Raw genomic sequence first — 20,413 nt, 5'->3', positions numbered from 1 at the left:
TATCCATCTTCAGAACGTGAATTTTTTCCATATTATAAGAAGTTTCATGTTGTTTGTAGGTATCATTGCTTAAATCTGATTTTTTTGCAAAGAAAACAGATCAGCACTTGAAAGGGTATATACTGTCTTTGTTTTGTTTGAATATTAGCCAGTACTGCTCACTGAGGTGAAAGGCTTGGGAATCTTCAAGCGGCAGTCTAGGTGGAGATTCTCCCTGTTACTAGGTGACCAAGTACTTTAGGCAGATGGTAGGATATTGATAGTGGGTCAGTTAAGTGATACTGTCTTCTTGGTTGCTTCCTTCTATAAGGGTTAAGTCATATGGCTACTAAGTAAAAAAAATACAAAAGCAAGAGGAAGTAGAGTGAAAGAAAGCTGAAAGGATCAAGCATGCCTCTCTTCCCTTGGCGGCATGAATGTGGGAAAGCTTCTGGGATGCTTTTCAGTGTTTTGTTTTGTTTTGTTTTTTAACCGTGTATAATGCTGATTTTGTGGATAATAGGCAATGTGTGAAAGAAGGATCCCAAGACTTTCCCCTTCCCCCAAATTAGGAGCTTAATTTTCTTTGAATGGTGAAAAATCCAGCTTTCAGTACTCCTATGGCACTGTGTCTTTGAACCATTTCAAAATTAAGGTAGTGTTGTGATTTGTTTAGGAAGCAAGTTTTTGCATTGTAATATAAAACAGGGTTATTCTTGAATTTTCGGTGAATTCATTAGGCATAGATTTCGGATGGGAACAAACTCATCTGTTCCGTATCTAGTGCCATAAAAGTCAATACCATTAGTTTTTTAAAATCAGACAACTCTCTTACAAATGCAAAGAATAACTTACCAATGGAAAAGAAAGTATAATTCTATTATTTTACCATCATGTTAAAAATTAGTGGAGAGTCTCTTAGCTTTATCAGTTGTTTTCCTGACAGTAGTGTATCTGTACTTAATTACCTCCAGTATTTAAGAGAGAAGGTTTCTGTCTAACTGTTATCCTTTCATGTGCAAAATTTCTGAAACTGGGTTTCTACAAATGCCTTATGTTGGAACCATTTGTAAATGCAATGCAAAATTCATTTTCTGTTATTTGAGCTCACTTTAATATTCTTTGGTGGGACTAGAAACAAATCTAATTTTTGGTGCAGACCCTTATTTGCTCATTGTAAGTGCAAGCCACGCAGCAGGGAGCATACCTGGAAGACAAAGTAACCCAAATACTGCTGTATCTGGCAGTGAAAATATTCTACTCATAGGAGGTTATATCCACTGCTGTAAAAATTAAAAAAAAAAATTCTCCAGAATGCATTGCCAATGGATTTGTGTATCTCTGAATAAAATAGAAGGGTTATATTGACCAATGCCTGTTTCTTCAAGCAAAGATGCTGGAAGCTGTCTAGATAATATTTACAAAATAATAGCTTCACTGCCCAAATTAAACTTGGATCATTCTGTGGACAGTGGTTCTTGATTTGGAATATGAATGTTATTCCAAACCCATGGAAGGGAATACATAGATGTTGAATTTTTTTGGACTTGAATATGATGTTGAATACTGAAGAATATTTGTAATTTAATGTCTGTCTTCAGATGACTCTGTTTTTCAAAGCTGTTCAGATGTAGATTATACATATTTACTTCTGTTATAATCAGTTATTTACCTTTCTAGTATTATTTGCAAAAATAACCCCAGGAAACAAAAGCCATCCTATTGTCCTAAGTTTGTTGATTGCTCACTGTGATCTAGAACAAAAGCTTAATTGTCTCTACAGTTTGTTTTATAAGGCTTTGTAAGCACTGTTATGAGGAAAGGTTGACATTTTGCAACTTAATTGGCCTTGAAATTAAATGAGCTCTTGAAAGAAGAAAGGGAGAAGGGAGGAAATGATGAAGCATATGACTATGTCATTCTTTTGGTCTGGTTTAGACCAAACTACATGTCTGCAGCAAAGTCGGGCATGCTCTAGTCCCTGAAAGATCAATAAATGCAGAATAAATAAAGCACTACAAGGTGTTTTGCTATCAGTATTTGTATTGGTTCCAGAGAAGAGAGCATGGTTTAAAGCCATAAGCATATGGCGCATGGGTTGCTCAGCCCAAAAAGAGATCCCTTGTGCTGCCACATCCTTCCTTTTAGAGTAAAAAGTGACTTCTTGAGTATCCTGTCTCCTTTCCGGTACTCTTCACGTATCATCAGTAACACTAGTGTGCTAGAAAATTTGTTTGCCAAGCATTCAAATCTAATATAACTTACTTCTTTGCTAAGACTGACCTGAGGCAAAATCTTGACCAGTCTTCCTAAATTGTTTCTGTGAGACTGCCGCTAACTTTGGGGATTTAATTTTAGACCGCCATGTCTATTTTTTCCAAGTACTTTCTTTGTCTGCTTGCAAGACCTGGGTTATGTAACATAAATGTAATCCACAAGGTTGCTTTTCTTATTTGGATTTCAAACCTGATGTGTAATGCTATTCAGCAGGTATGCTGAAAGAAGAGAATTTAGAAGCCCTTTTAAGCTGAATTCCTTAAAATTAGATGAGAGAGAATATTTTAGGTAAATGCTGTTATAATGGCATGATTTTCTTCTGCTTACAACTCTAAATTAGCTCTAAACTGTAGTGTAACCTATGATGCCTAACATCTTGGGAATGATTCACATATATAGTAAACAACAAACCTATTCCAAATGTTAAATAAGGCTAGTAATATGTATGTCTTATCACAGAGAGGTGTGCGTTGTGTGCGTACACAGGCATAGTGCTTAGAGTTAATCATGGTGAGCTACCACCACTGAGATTAAGTTCTGTATTGGAAAGCAGAACTAGTGTCAGAAAACAGCAAATATGAAAGTTTCTTTTTAAAAATACGTATTTAGGATGCTACTAATTCTGCTTTTGATGACGCATCAAACCTAACTACTCACGTTGAGAGAGGGAGAGAGATGCATAAATGGGTTTGACATTCAGAAGATGTACAGCAGTTGGGACAATGCAAATATTTTATTGTTTAATATTCACATTTTAGGTAATAAGATTTGTATATTCATACTTCTTTTGACTCACTTCCCCCCACAGTTTTAGAATTTGCATTGATATGGGTGAATCAGATATTTGTCATGCACATACCCTTTTAAAGAATAGATAAAGAGCTTTTATTGCATGGGCTAAAGAGATAGTCACTTAAACTAACATGTAGTCTTTTTCTAACAGGTTTATTTAATTTCTGTTTTGAGGTAGATCAGGTATGTTGTGTTGAATGTTTTTCTGAAAGTCAGTTTAACCTGTCACTTGATCAAAACAGTGTTGGTGGATGCTTACATGCAATAAATTCTTGTGGCACCAATTATTTTGGACTTTGGATGTATTAAGGATTCATTAGAACCCATTTTCTAGCACACAAGGAACTTTGCAGACAGTTATTTTAGGACTTAGGGTTTTTCTATTAACATCTTTTCATTGGTTCACTTTGTAAGTTACAGGTGATGCTACTGCAATACTGAAATTACTCAGGAACTTTTACTAAAAGTATTTTAAACCTGGAATTTGGAAAATCGAATAGTTTTGTTATTGAAGTCAAAATGAAACAACAAAAGTTGTGGAAATGCTTTGGAAGCATCATGTGAATGAGAGGAGGCTAAATTTCAGATATTTTGTAATAGTGAAATTCTCACCATTAACCTTGAAAATGACTAAACACGTGCCAAGAATAGCAAAACTTTCTAAATTGCAATATTCTGAACATCTTAGGGCAAGAAAAATCATTTAAAAACAGTCTGACTTTTGTAATTTGAACAAATATACTTCAGATTACTTTACCTGGTATTTATAATTTAACATGTCCCGTGTTTAAAAGCTCTTGAGGAGAGTTTGTCATAAATATCTTAAGGTTTTGAGAACACAAATTTCAGTTTTTCTGGTGATAGGAAGGAGAAGAAAGAGAAGAATGTTACATTTGTTACTTATTCAGGATCAGAAGTTACTCCAACTGTAAATTTTGGAACACTTAATTTTTTCCTTCTTTGGATGTGTCTGAATAAACAAAAAATCATTCATTTTGTGAAATGAAAAGGTAAAAGGATATCATTAATAGCCAAGTTGTCGTGCTGTTTTATTAACATCAGAAAAATTGTTAGCAATTTTAAAAATTATATGATTTTTTTTAAAGATGTTGAACAGTTATTTGAAATACAATTGAAGTGTATTTATTAGTAAATTTTAAAATTGAAGTTTGGGATAGGATGTTTACCATTTGTTCTGATGCTTTCCACGATGAGGATTTTATTTTGCAGTAAATTAAGTATAAAAAGGAATATCTATTCACTGTAAAAATAAATGAAAATGTGTGCATCTGGTACATCCAAAATAAGCTTAGTGTATTAAAAACTACATTCAAAACAAGCTCAACTCACCCCCTTATTTTTACATATTCCCCTGTATTAATGCACATCGCTGAAGTGCTATGCAGCTACCTCTGAATGAACAGCGTTGTATAACAGATTAATATAAAATGCCAAACCCCAAAATGACGTGGCTTAAGTAATACATATACTTGTTAAGAGGAGGCAAGCATATTAGATTGCAGAATATACAGTGATGGGAGAAATGCATGTTCTGCACCTTGAAATGGTTGCATCACTTAAGCAACTTCTTATAGGGGAAATAGAGGAAAATAATATGTTGCCCTGTTTCTGAAAAACTAATATTAGTATTTCTTTGTTCAGTGACAATTTTTTTCCTCCTGTTTAGTTAGTTGGTGACATGCCACAAGTTATAAGGTCAGTTTTAAAAAAGGTGAGATGTATTATTTCATGAGAAAAATGAAGGAGTTGGTTGTCTTAACTGCAGAGATGTTTTTTGCTTTTTCAGATGTGATACTAATGCTGAAAATGTTCTGGAAGAAAAAAATTGTTGTAGAAAAAAAGAACTTCCCTCTTCAGTGTTTTTCTTCCTCAGAGCTGTATCATAGACCTGAACACAGTCTGTGTTATGAATCTATTGTGAGAATAGTATTTCACTTTATTATGCATATGGTGTTTGTCTTTCATGAGAAGCAGTTGTTTATCACATTATGCCTCTTTACAGTGTGGGTTTTTTTATTTTTTTGTGTTTTTTATATTATATGTAGTTCAACTTCCACTTCTAATTGTAATACTACTTACATTTCATGTTTCATTTAGGTTTTACACACAATCCTAGCTGTTTTCTGATAAGTTATTTGTAATCCTACTAACAGGATAATTCAGGTTGGAAGGGATCTCAGGAGGTCATCTAGTCTAACATCTGTATGTAGACTAGATATCCTTGCAGTAAACTGTTTCATTTCATTCTCAGGATTCATGCAATTATTTGATTATTTGGGGATCTGGAACGTGTATATTGGTTAAAAAATGAGTTCTTAAGAAGAGACAGTCATCTATTGGATTCTTTGTAAGCCTGAATTTAGAAGACAGATGTATGTTTTCAGAATAAGTTCCACACAAAATACTTGTTAACATCTGGTGTTAGTGCCAGAAATGTAATTATGTTATTCTTCAGGCCGGTATAGTTGAGATACACGAGAAATTACTCTTTTTCTTTTTCAAATTCTTTCCTTGAGATGTTCATTTAACAGAAGCCCTGAAGCAATTTTCTACTCTTTTGCAGGAAACAGTTATTTTCTTTTACTGTTGAGGTGTAGGAAACACCTCAAAGTTTTATCGAAACAAAGTTTTATCGAAACAAAGTTTTATCGAAACAAAGTTTTATCGAAACAAAGTTTTATCGAAACAAAGTTTTATCGAAACAAAGTTTTATCGAAACAAAGTTTTATCGAAACAAAGTTTTATCGAAACAAAGTTTTATCGAAACAAAGTTTTATCGAAACAAAGTTTTATCGAAACAAAGTTTTATCGAAACAAAGTTTTATCGAAACAAAGTTTTATCGAAACAAAGTTTTATCGAAACAAAGTTTTATCGAAACAAAGTTTTATCGAAACAAAGTTTTATCGAAACAAAGTTTTATCGAAACAAAGTTTTATCGAAACAAAGTTTTATCGAAACAAAGTTTTATCGAAACAAAGTTTTATCGAAACAAAGTTTTATCGAAACAAAGTTTTATCGAAACAAAGTTTTATCGAAACAAAGTTTTATCGAAACAAAGTTTTATCGAAACAAAGTTTTATCGAAACAAAGTTTTATCGAAACAAAGTTTTATCGAAACAAAGTTTTATCGAAACAAAGTTTTATCGAAACAAAGTGTGAAATTATAAATTGACTGTGTATATCTATTTATCCTGACACACCTGAATGAGTGTAACTGCTCATCACAAAAACTTTGTGGTCATTATTGGAAAACAGCCAACCTCTTTCCACTCCTTTCCCCTACAGTAATGGCAGTTTTTGCAAAAGCTGTTATAGCACAGAGGAGGTGGGGGAGACTTCATCCGGTGGGGCTTGGTCCTTCTCCAAGAACACAGCAGAAGTCCCAGGAGGGAGGTTAATCCGCTACTGTGTCCTGTATGAATAGCATCTCTCTTCCACGCTGCCCTCCCTCTGATACGAGAACATGATGCTTGGTGTTCTCTTACATTAATCCTGTTAATATGAGAGAAACCCTAGGGAACAGTTGCTATTTTTTCTAGCATGAATTAACATGTCAGTGAGCAAATGCATTTGATCAGTAACAATACATGCTATCTTTTCAGTCATTATATACACAAAAATCAAGTATGCACTTCCCAAAATGTTGACTTCTCTGTATTGTTAAAAGATCATTCTTAGAGTAGTTTTGACTTTACTTACTCATTCCTCTTCATTCGAGTTAGTCTTCCAGAAAAGATAGTACATAAACAAATTCTTTGTTGCCAAAATATTCTCTGGCACTGTACCGTTCATGAACAGTTTAAGAAAATTTCTTTTCAATAAAACTATTTTATTTTTGTATTAGCATGATTTTTTGGCTGATCAGACAAAGTGACTAAATAATGCCATTGAAAATTAAGCCTTTTATTATTATGTTTCATTTCATAGTTTTAGAAACAAGTATATTTTACACTAGTAATGCCAGTCAGGAATTGCTGTACAAACAAGGCCTTAACATATATATAATCTTAACAGAAGTTTACTGAGCATTTTTTCTTTTTTCTGACCTTGGTTTCAGTACAGAAATTTAGTGGGATCCTTAAGATATTTCCTGTAATTTGTGTATACATATACTGCTTTCTGGTGAATTTTCAAATATATCTGATGTAATAGAAATACATAATGAATATTAATGTATGTTACTTACCTTTAGAGATCTTGTGAGGTAGCTTCTTGTGCTTTATAAAATTGATAAATGTTACTCATGTATCACTATCTAGGTTTTAATGCTTATGTTCCTCTTTGTTGTTATGTACTGATTCATGAAGATAATTAGTGTTGTATTTTTTTCTTCTGGTTTTAAGCAAAAATACTGTCAATGGCTGATAGTGGATACACATGTAATCTTGTAATATTTTGATATATCTTCAGGAAAAGTGTAAAAGCAAAAAACTAACTGTGCAGTTTAACTGAGTCTTAGGCTATTTCATGCTTAAAAGTGCTATAGAATATGGTTTAGTCTGCTAGAAGGTTGATCTCTGCTGCATTAGCTTATAAGTAGCTTGTTGGAACTTCTCCAAATAGAAGGAGGTATCTTGAATAGTCACAAAACTATTGAGATACTCCTACAGTCACTTGAAAAATCTTCAAATGGAATCAAAATCTGTCCTGCTGTTAGAGATATGTGGCATTTATAAGATGTTATATTTAAATGTGTATGTATTTCTCTAATTGTACTTATGAAGAGTTATTGGAAACCTGTTCTAATCAAAAACTAACTTTATAATAGTCTTAGGATAAAAATTGCCAAAATGATTTTATATTTATTTATTTATCCTTTAAAATACAACATTTCAAAGATGTTCTTCTAATCTGTTCTGTTCTGTGTACCCTGATTTTTTTTTTCTTCTTCTTCTTCTTTTCTTGTGTATAATCTGTTTACATCTTTCAGTAATGTGTAATGTGTCTAGGGTTTCATCATTATTGGAGCTTGTACGCCTCCTATGGCATGATTTTGACCTGTCCGTGTTCTTCCTGTAACAAGTTCTGACTGTCCTGTGTATTATGTGCTGCATCTGTGGCAGAATGTGATTCCAAGTATTTCCACCTTGGTATCTTCTCTCTCTTCACTCTTGCAAAAAGTTTTAATTAAGTTTCTTCTGTATAAGTACTTCTGTCATGAGTACTTGATGAGTTGAATGGGCTCAGGCATGTAATTGATTTTTCAGTCATGTGATTTGTCAGCTTTGTTTAAAATTCAAACTGTTACAATCCTTTGTTTCCCCCCAAATACAAACTAAGCTGCTTAGTGTTGTTAGGTGGAGCTACGATAGTGGCAGATAGGAATACTTGTTTTCATTTGGAATGGTACATGGAAAGCTGTTGCCTTGCATATTGTTACCAAATAAAGCTGGCATTCCCTTACAATGATGAAGTCAATTTCTAAAGCTGAATTTTCCTTTGCTTGGCATTAAATACTTCAACAACTAGTAAAATAATTACTTAATCTTACATCGGCCATCTGAATTTCTTTATTTAGTATCTTATCCTTATTTTTTAATCAACTTTTGGTTTAGATAGACAATATCACTTACCTGCTATCAACATAACATAGTATATAAAATTTAAATTAAGCAATCCTATAATTCAAAGCTTTATAATATCTGTTGCCCTGGTATGTTTATGTGGCCCTGGAAAACTAGTTTTCCTGTTAGTCTGCTGTTAACATTTAATTTAATGTGTAAGTAATGATTTGTTCCATCTTGAAGACACAATCTAGATAGAGCTTATCATCACAGATAGCATGTTTGTTTTCAATAAGATGGGCTTCTGTTATTTTGAGAAAAGACTAATATTTGCTCATACTGTTCTTCTTATCAACAGAGAAAATGAGGTGCTTAAAGTGCAGCTTAAGAAGTACGTAGGAGCTGTCCAGATGCTTAGAAGAGAAGGTCAAACAGTGGAAGGTAAGGATGAAATGAAGGAAGAAAATCCATGAGCAGCTTTTCTTTTCCTATAAGCTACCACTGAGACAGTTTACTGAAGGCATAGATATCGTAGCCAAAAGATGGAAGTGACTCTGGGACTTGTATAAAAACTGATAGTAAAAGAATAACTAGTGAACAGCCAGATCTCTGATTTACAGGAATCTGCATTGTTTCTGGATTGATTCTGAAGATAACCAGCCTCTGGTCTCTATAGATAACCAGCTTCGCAGTCCTGTGCCACCCCAACTCCATAGCCACCACTTCAGCCACATGAAACAACCCTAGTATGACTGGGGGAATGGTTTGTGCTTCCCCAGGCAACCTGATATACCCCCTTTGAAAGTACCAGCTCTGAAAAGAAGGCAGTTCTGTTTCTATGAGCCCTATCCTTGATGCGTCTCTGACCGGGCTATTTATTATTGTGTGAATAGTTTTGTAATACAGATTGATATTAGACAAAAAGGAATTTTATGTGATGGCATGCTATCAAATTACTGCTCAGTAGAAACAACTTTTGGTGGTTGATGTTCTTGCTGAATCTTCACCAAAGTAAATAAAATCATCTACTTGAGAGTAGGATTAGCAAGAGATAACTTTAAGTCCTCTTCATTTCTTCCAGCCATGGTAGAATAATATCTCCTAATAGTGAAGATAACATATTTGATAGGTTTTCCTTTTGAGTAACAGAGACTTTTTTTTTTACTACATATTTTTACTGAATTTTTTCTGATTGATGAGAGTTTTATGAAGGTATTATTACTTGTTTTCAATAAGACATTTTCCATGAAGAAGTTAACAGATGAAAATTTCATTTAAAAATGATCTTTCAATTAATATGATACTGGATCATAAAAGTAATTATTTTGAGGAGATGAAATTTAGCATCTTTGGTGTATACTATTAGTGCTGTTTTGAAGATCAGTATTTGTAGGCTCTGCATGAAATACACTTTGTATTAAGACCAGACACTTCACTTTCTTTTCAGAAGCGCTCTGAATCTAATGAACAAACTTTGCATCCTAAATTTGCAGTTGAGCGATTGGCTATGTTCTCTGTATTTCTTCTGTGGTCTGGGGGGATAGAAGTGCTCCTTGACAGGGTGGTTCGGAGCCCTGATTTTGAATCACCTTCTGGTAGTGCCTGTATCCTCACTGACTACAGAAGGAATTTTGAGGGACTAGGTGGCTTTTTAGAAATTGGCACAGTCTTTTCTGGAATTGTCAATGTTGTGGTCTTATAGGTGGCCACATAAATGAATACTGCTTTAATTCCGCTCTTAAGGGCAAGTTACTGTACCAATCTGTAATTGGAAAACTTCATTCATCCTTAAAAAGGATTGTTGTTAGTAATAACATACATTTTTACTTCTGACATTGTCTGAATGTAGATTCATATTAAGAATTATTCATGAAAACCATCTCTTAAGCTTCTTATAATAGCGGAAATCATCCTTCATTAGATACCGACAGTTTCCATGATGAGCATAATTATAAAAAAAAAAAAAAAAAAAGAAAAAAATTCTAGGCGAGCTATATTGTGTCATTTTAAAATTATGAAAATTAGGGAGTGATAAGAATAGAAACAGAGTAGGATGGTCAGATTTTATAGATGAAAAATAGGGGTGGAAGAGTACCAATGTTTCTAAAAATGAATCTATATCTTTTATGTTCAAAGGGTGTTTAATCAATCTATGCTAAATTGCCTATAATATTTATCATTAATGACCAGAATAAATTTCAGCCATATGTACTGTTTGTAGTAATTTGTCTTGCATTCTTGACTTCACATATCCTATTCGTACAGAAGGAAATATTTTTCTAAGTTGCCACTGGTGATTTATTTGAAACTTGTAGTAATATTGGGGCCTCTGATTCAGAAAAGTACTTATCATATCAATAGTCCCTGACTACTGATATGCTTAGAGAAAGAAATTTGAATATTGATCACTGAAGAACAGTATACATATCACAAGCTCTTCTTCTGAGACAAGAAAAATAGAAAATGGTGTGCATTTGACTGAGTGGAGAGAGGAAGGTGATAAGAAGTTAGAAGAACAAAAAGAAACAAGACACAAGCCTGTAGATTGCTGTTTTTTCCTCCTCTGACTAGGGGTCCCATTTTAAGTCAATCATCTCAGTTCTCTGATGGTCATAGCTAGCAAGATCTAAATATAGACTAAAATCCTTAGTCTACTTAGGGATTTAAATATGTTATGATTTATTCAGTTATCACAGGACTTCTGTATCAGCTCAGTCTCTTTAGAAATTACTTATGCTGTAAAAAACTTATTCATAGAGTTGGCAAATGAGATCCAGGCAGGAAAGCATCTTCTGGGATAGGTAAAATTCATGGTGTAATCTCTATCTTTGCAGTGTTTGGGTTGTGGCAGTCATTTTGAACATTTCTAAAAGTATCCACTGTTTATCATCTACTGTGATATGATTCGGATAGTTGGTAGGAATTCACTAAAATGATGACTCTGAAACTTAAAAGGACTAAATGCCAGCATTAAGTATTTTATGATTGCTGATTTTTCAGAGACATACAATATCCTGTGAATGTAGACATTATTTCTATCGCATATATAGTTTGAGTCTCTCACATTTTTAGTTTGGAGCAATGCTCAAGGCTTGTTTCTTTTGGGAATCTTTGTGTCCCTGTAGCCTCTTGTTTTTTGTTTTAGGTTCAGGGTTTAGGTTCAATGGTTCCCTGGAACCTTTGGGGTTTAGGCATTTCCCCACCATCTTGCTGTATTCAAACGGATGTTGGTCACCAGAAAACATCTCTTCCATGTGTGCTTCTGCTTTACTCACTCTTAAATTGGCCCATGTTCCTTACTGAAGGAGAAGTTGATTATTAGAATGTGTTGATTAGATTATATGAATATTTATATATACATCTTGCTATGGTAGAATTCTCTAATTAACAACAGCAACAAAAAACCCCACACTATTTAAAGAAGGAGAGAAATATGAAAAAAAACTTCTGTCTAAAAATAGCCTGTTAGTAAGGTTGTCATTTGTGAATGTGAATTTGTTATACACTCCTCTCATCCAAAAAATTATGTGTTTTTTCTTTAAAATTTTTATCAAATTTATAGAAACTAAGTGCATCCATGGTTTAAGTATATACCTTGTGGTCTTTCCTCATAAACATTCAGCTTTTCCAGATGTAAGCCTTCATACTCGAGAGTTTGCATTATTGGAAAGAGCTATTTGTACTTTTCAGTACATCCATGATTGTGTGACTTAAGGCAAGTTACTGAACTCTAGTTATGTGTAACTAAAAGTGACCAGAATGCAACTCGAATAAGTCATTTTGTTCTTATTAGCTTACTTGCATGACAGGATTACAGTGTATGTGTGCAAGAACCATCTTATTACTGTGTTCTGAGATTTTGACAATTTTGTAAAGCCAATAGAATGAAGAAACTACTCTCCTCTGCTTCTGTCATTTTAAGTTAAAATTCTAATCTGTTTCTTGCATATTAATTTATTCACTTATAGATTAAGCTTCATAAGGCTGCTGTCTAGACTTTTAACTAATCTTACTTATAGACGAGGAATTGGAATTCTGTTCTTTAAACTTGGAAGACTCCTAGCCCTCATCTTTTGCTAGAATGATAGGAAGCTGTCTTCATCAGGGATGCTAAAATGTGCATACAACTAATTTCATTGCTCCCCTACATTATCATAATGAGTAATCTCAGTGATGCTTAATCTTCTTCCCAGTGGTATCTAAACAAAAGTCTTGTTAAATACATTGTAGATTTTGGAAAGCCGTGTGTTTAGAGTTTCCATGAAACTACTTTGAAAGGCTCAAAATAAATTAAACTTCTACAGTTATTTTTATGTTGTTGCAAGTAGAAGAGAATCTGTGTGGTCACTACAGTAAATTGGACGAAATGCTATAGAGTATAGCTTTTAAATAGTTTCCTAAAATTATAAATGAAGCTCAGAGTAATAGTTTGCCTTGAGGTAATTTAAAAAATTAAAAAAGTACTCAGCAAACGTGATTATAAGTGAATTGCCCAAGCTAAAATATTAGCTTTCAAAATGAGTGATCACTGCCACAGACTGAACAGTTGGATTTTCATATTTAGATATTTAATAAATGGGCATCCTAATTTCTAAACCACCAGTAGGAGTTGGATGTGTATCATTTTTCAAAGCTGCTTAGACACAATAATTCTAGATCATTTTTACTTAAGGAATTGTATGCCAGTTTGTCCAAACAGGCCCTTGAAGTTAACTGACTAACCTTCTTAAGAAGGTTTGGCAAAATTTATTTGGAATTTTTTTTCTGAAATGCCTTAATTAAATGTGTTCCACCTACTACCTACCTACCTACCTACCTACATATATATATATATTTTTTACTAAAGGTTATATTTTTTCTTTCAGCGTGTTGTTCATAGCCATCCCTCTTGAGGATGTCTTTAAATCCATTAAATGTCTGATTGCAGCCACTGGAGTAAACGTAGAAATAACTTCTAATTTTTAATAGTACACAAATATTACAGATAACTATTAATAACTTGTTAATAATTTAAAAAGTTATATTAAGATTAAAATGTTCACAGAAGTAGTAGGGGAATTTAAAGAACTTAAAGTAATGAAAGATGCATTTGGGGAAAGTTATTTTTACCTTCTTGGAGAAAGCATTGTTCAAAGTCTGAGTTCAAAGCAAGTATCTGTTCCTTCAGTACAAGTCATAAAAAAAAATCAGTTTTAAAATCAAAGGTGGTTTCTGAGGATAGAAGACTTTTGCAACCTAGTTAGAAACTTGTAATATATATTACAACTTTTTCAAGTTTATGAAAAGAAGAAAGTAATTAAAATGCTGTGAATATCTTGTCCTTCATAAGAAGAACATGCGAAATTGTTTGTACTGGTAAAATTAATGCCATGTGGTCTTTAAGGTCCTTGTACTGTGTAGCCCAGGTAGCATTATCTAGAATTGCTAGTGTATGAGTGTTTATTGTTGGTTCGTTATTGGATAGAAAAATTTGTCAGAGATGTTAAATAAAATTTATTAAACTTAAATAAAATTGCATAGGAATTATTCATACATATACCTCTTTTTTCTATGTTCTTGATTTATTTAAAAGGAATATTTTCTTTGAACACAGTATTTGATTGACTGATTTATTTGTTTATTTCCTGAACTCAGATGTGGTTGTTAAATCTGCATGTTAAAAGTCTGATTAATCACTACTGGTTTTTCAAAATAGAAACAGCAGGAATATGCATAGGATGCTTATGGAGCTGAAGATCCCTCAATTTCACCTTCCCCAGGTGACTCTGAGCATAGGGGTTCTGTATGAAAAACATACCTTGGTCACATCAGTAAGTTGTTCTCTGTTTTTGTTTTCAGTGAATTAATACCTTTTTTTCTTTTTTTTATTTTTTAAATAGTGTGAACACAACTGTTCACAGAAGCACTTTAAGATTTCACCACAAACCTGAGTTACTACTGTCACAAATAAATGATGTCTGGAAGAATGGAAACTTTTTTTGCTGCCAGTTGTTTGTTTCTGAAGTTTCATTAAGATGAACAAAAAATAATTAGGAAATGATAACTTGTTTTATCAAATGATAACTTGGTAAAGAAAAATTGTGGAATTTAGGGGAATAAAAGAATTGTAAATTAAAAACAATAGTAATCATCTTAAGTTCGAAAGGGCACTGAGTGAATTGGGAGTTGCAGGCACACAACAGCTTGCAAGTAATATTGTGTTTGCAAGAACACAAGGAATAGCATGCTTTTGAAAGTGCAGTCCAATGAAAGAATAAAATTAATCTTGAGTTATCCAATACCATCTGGTATGTTTCTTGCATCTGGCAAAAACTGTTTCAACTAGCAGAGTTGTATTTTCATATGGGACCTTTACTAAATCTAGTTATGCTGTATTAATGGCAGAAACATTTTAAAAACAAAAAGTCTTTTGAAAATAATGCAGTTAACTGTGAATTATTGTTGTTCTCTAGAAATTCTTCTTGTATGTCATGTTCCAGTGTGAACAAGCATTATGAAATTTCAAGTAGATTAAACACGAAAATGGTCTCTGATTTTGTACAGATGAAGTTCTCTCACTGCTTAGAAAGATGCTGCAAATTCTTCCTTTTACATTGGTGTGCAATAATGGGACTAAAATATGCTCATGTGCCCCTTAAGAACTGAACATGCTGTTTAAAAATCTAGATTGGGAAGGCATCCTTTTAATCAGCAGTGCCTAACGAATTGCCTAACTTAAGGATATACCTAAGAGCTTCTAGAATTTGACCAAAAGATGTACGTATATTACAGCTGCAGGAGAAAAATTGAATTTTATATGATAATCTTTTCATCAATTTCTGATGATACTTGAATTTCAATTTGTATTCATAAATTTCAAAAAGTGAAGCCAATTTATAGTTTGTGAAGTTAGCTATTTTAAAGATTGCTGCATTCCTATATAGAGTAGTTTTACCGGCTCAGTGTGTCAGCACTGAATTTTCTTTCGCTGCTTATTTAAAAAATTAATGGCATATTTCTTATTCAGAGCATACTGTAGACATTAAATAATAAAATTCATTAAATTGTGTCTATTATATACTTAAACTGGGAGCAGAACACATTTATTGGTAGAACTATGATGCTTTTTCTCTTGATTACATAGCTGTTGCAGGATGATGAACAGTGAAAGGTAATGTAACTCCTGCTACAAGAGGAGCATCTGGCTACTCGGCGTAACTGGCAGTTAGCCATTTTTCAGATCAGCTTTAGGGTCTATTGAATTGAAATGGTGATTACTCTCCAGTTGTCTAGTCTACTTGGATACCATATTCCTTTTAGCGTACAGGTGATGGGGCGGGGGGAAGTGTAATCTTCATTTGTAGGAAACTTTTATGGCTTGTTTATGCAGCTCACATTACAGATAGCATTCTTTGCAATGTTTTTCGTATTGGTATGTGGATTAACATAAAAATATTTTAATGAAAAGATTTCTTTTATATCTATCTATCTATCTAAAAAAATTGTCTTGGTTGGAAATAGTCAAATTGTATAAGCTACTATAAGAGTGTAGTGATAGATATGATATTGGGTGGTTTTACAAGCTGTATTTACAGCAAAAGTTATTTCTAGGGTTGCAGTATTTTTTTTTTTTTTACAGTGTCATCCAGGCAGAGATAAGAGCTCATGCATTATACAAAGAATGGAAAGTGAGTTAGTCATGGAGTTTGCTAATGTCCAGTGGCATGACTGGGGTGGCGGCTTTTACTACCCGCTGAGTGTTTGAAAGTCCTGGAGAGATGGCCAAAAAGTCCTGTAGAATTCTCAAGAGAATTCCCCAAAGTTAAGAGTGCGCATCTGGAAATAACCTAGCTCTATGACAGCCCTTTTTGCTTTGTTTACCACATGCAAGGTAAAGTACATGATTGTCTCATGCCATAGGCAAATACTGAACTTCCAGAAAAAGTTTTGAACTTTGAATTGAGATAAATTCCCTCCAAACAACCATTTGTAATATTACAATAACAACCAGTATCAAAGCTGGCTGTGCTTGGAGTTGTGATTTTTCTGATTATGCAAAATACAATTCTATGTATGCAACTATCTCCAACTTGAGTGCATCTCTATACTCTTTCTCCGGTTACCTGTTTAAAAAGCAGGCATCCCATAGGATGTGACTAGTAATAGCCTCTAGTTTTGCACATATGTCACAGGAAAGTTGACCTAAACTTGGTCATTAGAGGTACATGTGTATCTACTTGGTGGCTTATACCTACTATTTCCCATTGCTGCAAGGCCTTTGTGAGGGAAAACAAGTTATACAGACTAGATAACTGTTTTGGCAGGCTGAATTCTTTTTCTGTTGTGAATGTGGGTACCTGTAATGTAAAATGATTATTTCCAGTTCTAGGCATTTAAGTTTTTTTATATGAAAACATATTAAAAAGAAAATTTTCAGTACATTCATTTCATGATGCACCCAATATTTGGGATTTAAGTCTTTGAATAAATATGAAATTACACTGCTTATTGCATGTTTGCATAACACATAATTTACTGGGTTAATTCATTATGAATTTATTTTATTTTTTTTTCTCTTTGGTGTAAGACACCCCATAAAAGCTTTGCATACTTCTTTGTCTCCATCTGTTACATTTCTATATGGCAGCTGATGGTGATATCAGTAAAACTTAATTATTCCCTATTGGTTAATTACCTTACATTGCATTAAATAATTTCTCCTTTTTAATCTTTAAAAAGGAGAACTATTTCAGTACCTTATTTTAGTAACCAACTGCTGTTGAAATGAATGTTCTAGAATGTCCATTTGGTTGACAAAACAGTGATTAAAGCTTCTAGCATTTTAGATGCCCTGTCCTTTCTGAAGAAGTTGAGCATAAATCATTGGAATTCTGATTGCAATATGAGGTATTGATTTACTGGGGGTAACAGAAGTATTAAATATATGACTGTTTTATTCTTGTGTTATTAATGGCGCCTGACTTTTACTTTTCAGACTGTTTTTTAGTTTAAAATAATCTGTAAAAGCACAATGATGTCTTGCCTCGTGTAACTTGAAATTTTGTTTTCGGTTTAGAGACTTTTAGAGCTTTGTGATTATTTCCGTATGTCAAAATATAAAAATAAAACATAAAGTTGTGCATGGCAGTCCAGGTATTAAGTAAGATGTAAAGAACAAATCTTGTAGGTGAGCTAGTTAATATAAATTGTTCTATGGAAAAACTATTCTATAATAAAATTATCCTATAGGTTCTATCTGTGTAGGCAGTGGAAAAATAAGAAAAGCATAGTTCACGGTAACACATTAATTCACTAACCTTCATGAAATATGTGCCAGTATTCTTTGTAGCCCCCATATTGTGGTTAATAAATGTTAATGTTGTGAAGCTATGATAAATATGAAGACTGTGTTGTGAACTAGTAAGAAGTTTCCTTTGATAAAATAGATACAGGGTGCTTACTGAGTCCTGCCATTTTTTCCCTATCTTTCCCTGTCATTTTTGCTTTCTTACTGACTTGAGTTTTTGGTTTCTTTGCATATCATGAGTGCAAAAATGGCTATGATAAATTATGATACGTCTTTTCTGTAGTCTTATTGTGGTATTTGGAAGTAAAACATGTAAAATTATATAGGGAGTACTCATGTGGAGAAGGACTTTTCATCAGTTTACTTGTGAGAGTTTCATGCAGAATTGTTGTTATTTGAGCAGAAGTGCTGTATGTAGCTAAGCTTTATCTGTATAGAAATGCTGATCTCAGAAGTTTCTGGCTGTCGAAATTGAAGCAAGATTTACAAAAACTAACAGTTCTTAAAATGGCTTTCAAAATTCACTTTGAGTAATAACTAGCCTCTGAATGCATATATACTTCCTTGAAGCAGCAATCAGTTCCCAACCTAGAGAGTATTTAGTCAGATGAATTATAGTGTTTTTTATCCACATTATAGTGGTTGTATATGTAGTTTAGATTTTAAAAATTGATGAATGCATTTGTTAAACTTCTTTTTCACTAGGGCTTATTTACTTTGTATGTTCTAATTTGTTTTTCTAGAAACTCATGATCTGTGAGGAGAAGTTGAACTTGGGTTTGCGTAATCTGGGGAAGAAGAGACTTAGAATAGGCCTTACAGTGATCTTCAAAGAGGTAGACAGTAGCTAGGGATGGGAACAGAATAAATGGTATTTCTCATTTACTGTAGATAAGAAAAGAAGTAATGGACTTACATGGCAGATGAAGAAAGTTTGATTAGCTACTAGGAAGACCTTTCTGAGAAGAATACTTAAACTTAGATTGTGCAGGGAAGCATGAAATCTTCATTATTGGTAGTTTCTAAGAATAAATTAGACAATTAACTGTTAGGAATGAAATAAATACAGTTGATTCTGCTATTATGCAAAGATGCAAAATACTAGGTGATGTCTGCAGTCTGCATTCTCAGCCCTATTTTCTGTAATTTCTATGCTGTTTAAGTCATCACATGCAAGTAGTATGAAATAGAAAGAAGACTCGAGAGAAGCATAGCCTTAATTTTCAAAGACTTTGGCCAGCAATTACAGTCACTGCTTGTATATATTTGCGAACTGTAGTCACAAAACAGCCAAATGCTTTTAGCTTGTATATTTTTTTTCTCTCAAGATGAGAAAACCTGTCTAAATATTGCTTGTAAGAAAGCTCCCTATTGTATTTGTATTTTTGTACTTGTAAAATTGCTTTTTACATATTAATATAAATAGGATGTAATATTACATCCTATTTTGATACTTTAAATAACTAGTTCTTTTAGAGCTATTACTTCTAAACAGAATGTTTTTAATGTTTATGTAATTTAACATTTTAATTTTATGTATCTCTTTGTTTTAGTTCTACCAAATATTTGGAGCACGGATGCTGAATTTACTATTCCAGAGCAGAAGCAAGTAGAAAACAACGAGGAACTAGCCAGCTCTTATGAAAGAAAATTGATTGAGGTAAAGCTTGTACTGTTCAAATTTTATGGAATCATAATGGTAGTATAACACTTGAGGCTGTAAACAGTTTCTCTGCTTCAGTGTAATTCTGATTTCTCCCTTAGTTAAAAATAAAAGTCTGATTTTTCCCTTAGGAAAAAGGAAAGATTTAATTTGCAAGCTTCTGTGGTTAAAAATTTGCTCATTCAACTTCAAAGTTTATTTAAAGCAATTCAAATAATTACAAATACTTTTCTTAACAATGATATATACCATATACATTCATACTTTCACATGAAATTGACTTGTCTCAAAACATCACGTGTTATTATTAAGAAAAATGGACAATACTTGTGTAGTTACATGTTATCTTTCAGATGAACAGTGGTTTCATTTATTAATTTTGATCTAGCTTGTTTTACTGCATTAAGACATAAAACTTCCATGAAGGTACAGTAAATAAACCAGTTCCTTAAGGTTTCAATTGATACTTTTGAACTTGAAAGCATCACAGGCAAAAGGCTTCAGGTGTTGTGTAAGTTACTGTCCATAATTACAATCTCTGTTGTTTTGGCAGTTGAGCTTTAAAATTTCCTGAGGTCATACTGAAATCTGTAGTTTTCCTTCTGTTTTCTGATTGTGCCAAACTGGGTTTCATTTTTGTATTGCTTTATTATACAAAGAAAAAAAGAGAAAGATTAGGGATTCATCTTAAATTTAAATACAAATGATTTCCTAGACAAAAGTAATGAAATTTAGTATCTATCCATATCTCCTATTAAATGAACATTTTTATAAAAAGTAAAACAACTCTGTCTTTCCCTTGCATCAAATACTCTGAAATTGGGTATTCATATTAACTGACTTACCTAAAGATGACTAAAAATGCAGATCATGCATCAAAGATTAATAAC

General features: G+C 33.0%; 1 protein-coding gene across 5 annotated transcripts in view; it reads left to right on the top strand.

The window, feature by feature from the left end:
- The window catches only part of SNX29 (sorting nexin 29), a 157,570-nt gene that overhangs the window by 41,948 nt on the left and 95,209 nt on the right, over positions 1-20,413 (top strand). For all 5 annotated transcript variants that reach the window (XM_067306486.1, XM_067306490.1, XM_067306487.1 and 2 more), the window contains 2 exons: positions 8,933-9,015; positions 19,414-19,520. In XM_067306486.1, the coding sequence (XP_067162587.1) occupies positions 8,933-9,015; positions 19,414-19,520 (190 nt within the window). The remainder of the gene's footprint in view (positions 1-8,932; positions 9,016-19,413; positions 19,521-20,413) is intronic.

Source organism: Apteryx mantelli, chromosome 16, assembly GCF_036417845.1.
Source record: "Apteryx mantelli isolate bAptMan1 chromosome 16, bAptMan1.hap1, whole genome shotgun sequence".
Classification (NCBI taxonomy): Eukaryota; Metazoa; Chordata; class Aves; order Apterygiformes; family Apterygidae; genus Apteryx; species Apteryx mantelli.
The sequence above is the reverse complement of the archived record's forward strand: the minus strand, read 5'-3'. Positions and strand labels throughout refer to the sequence as shown.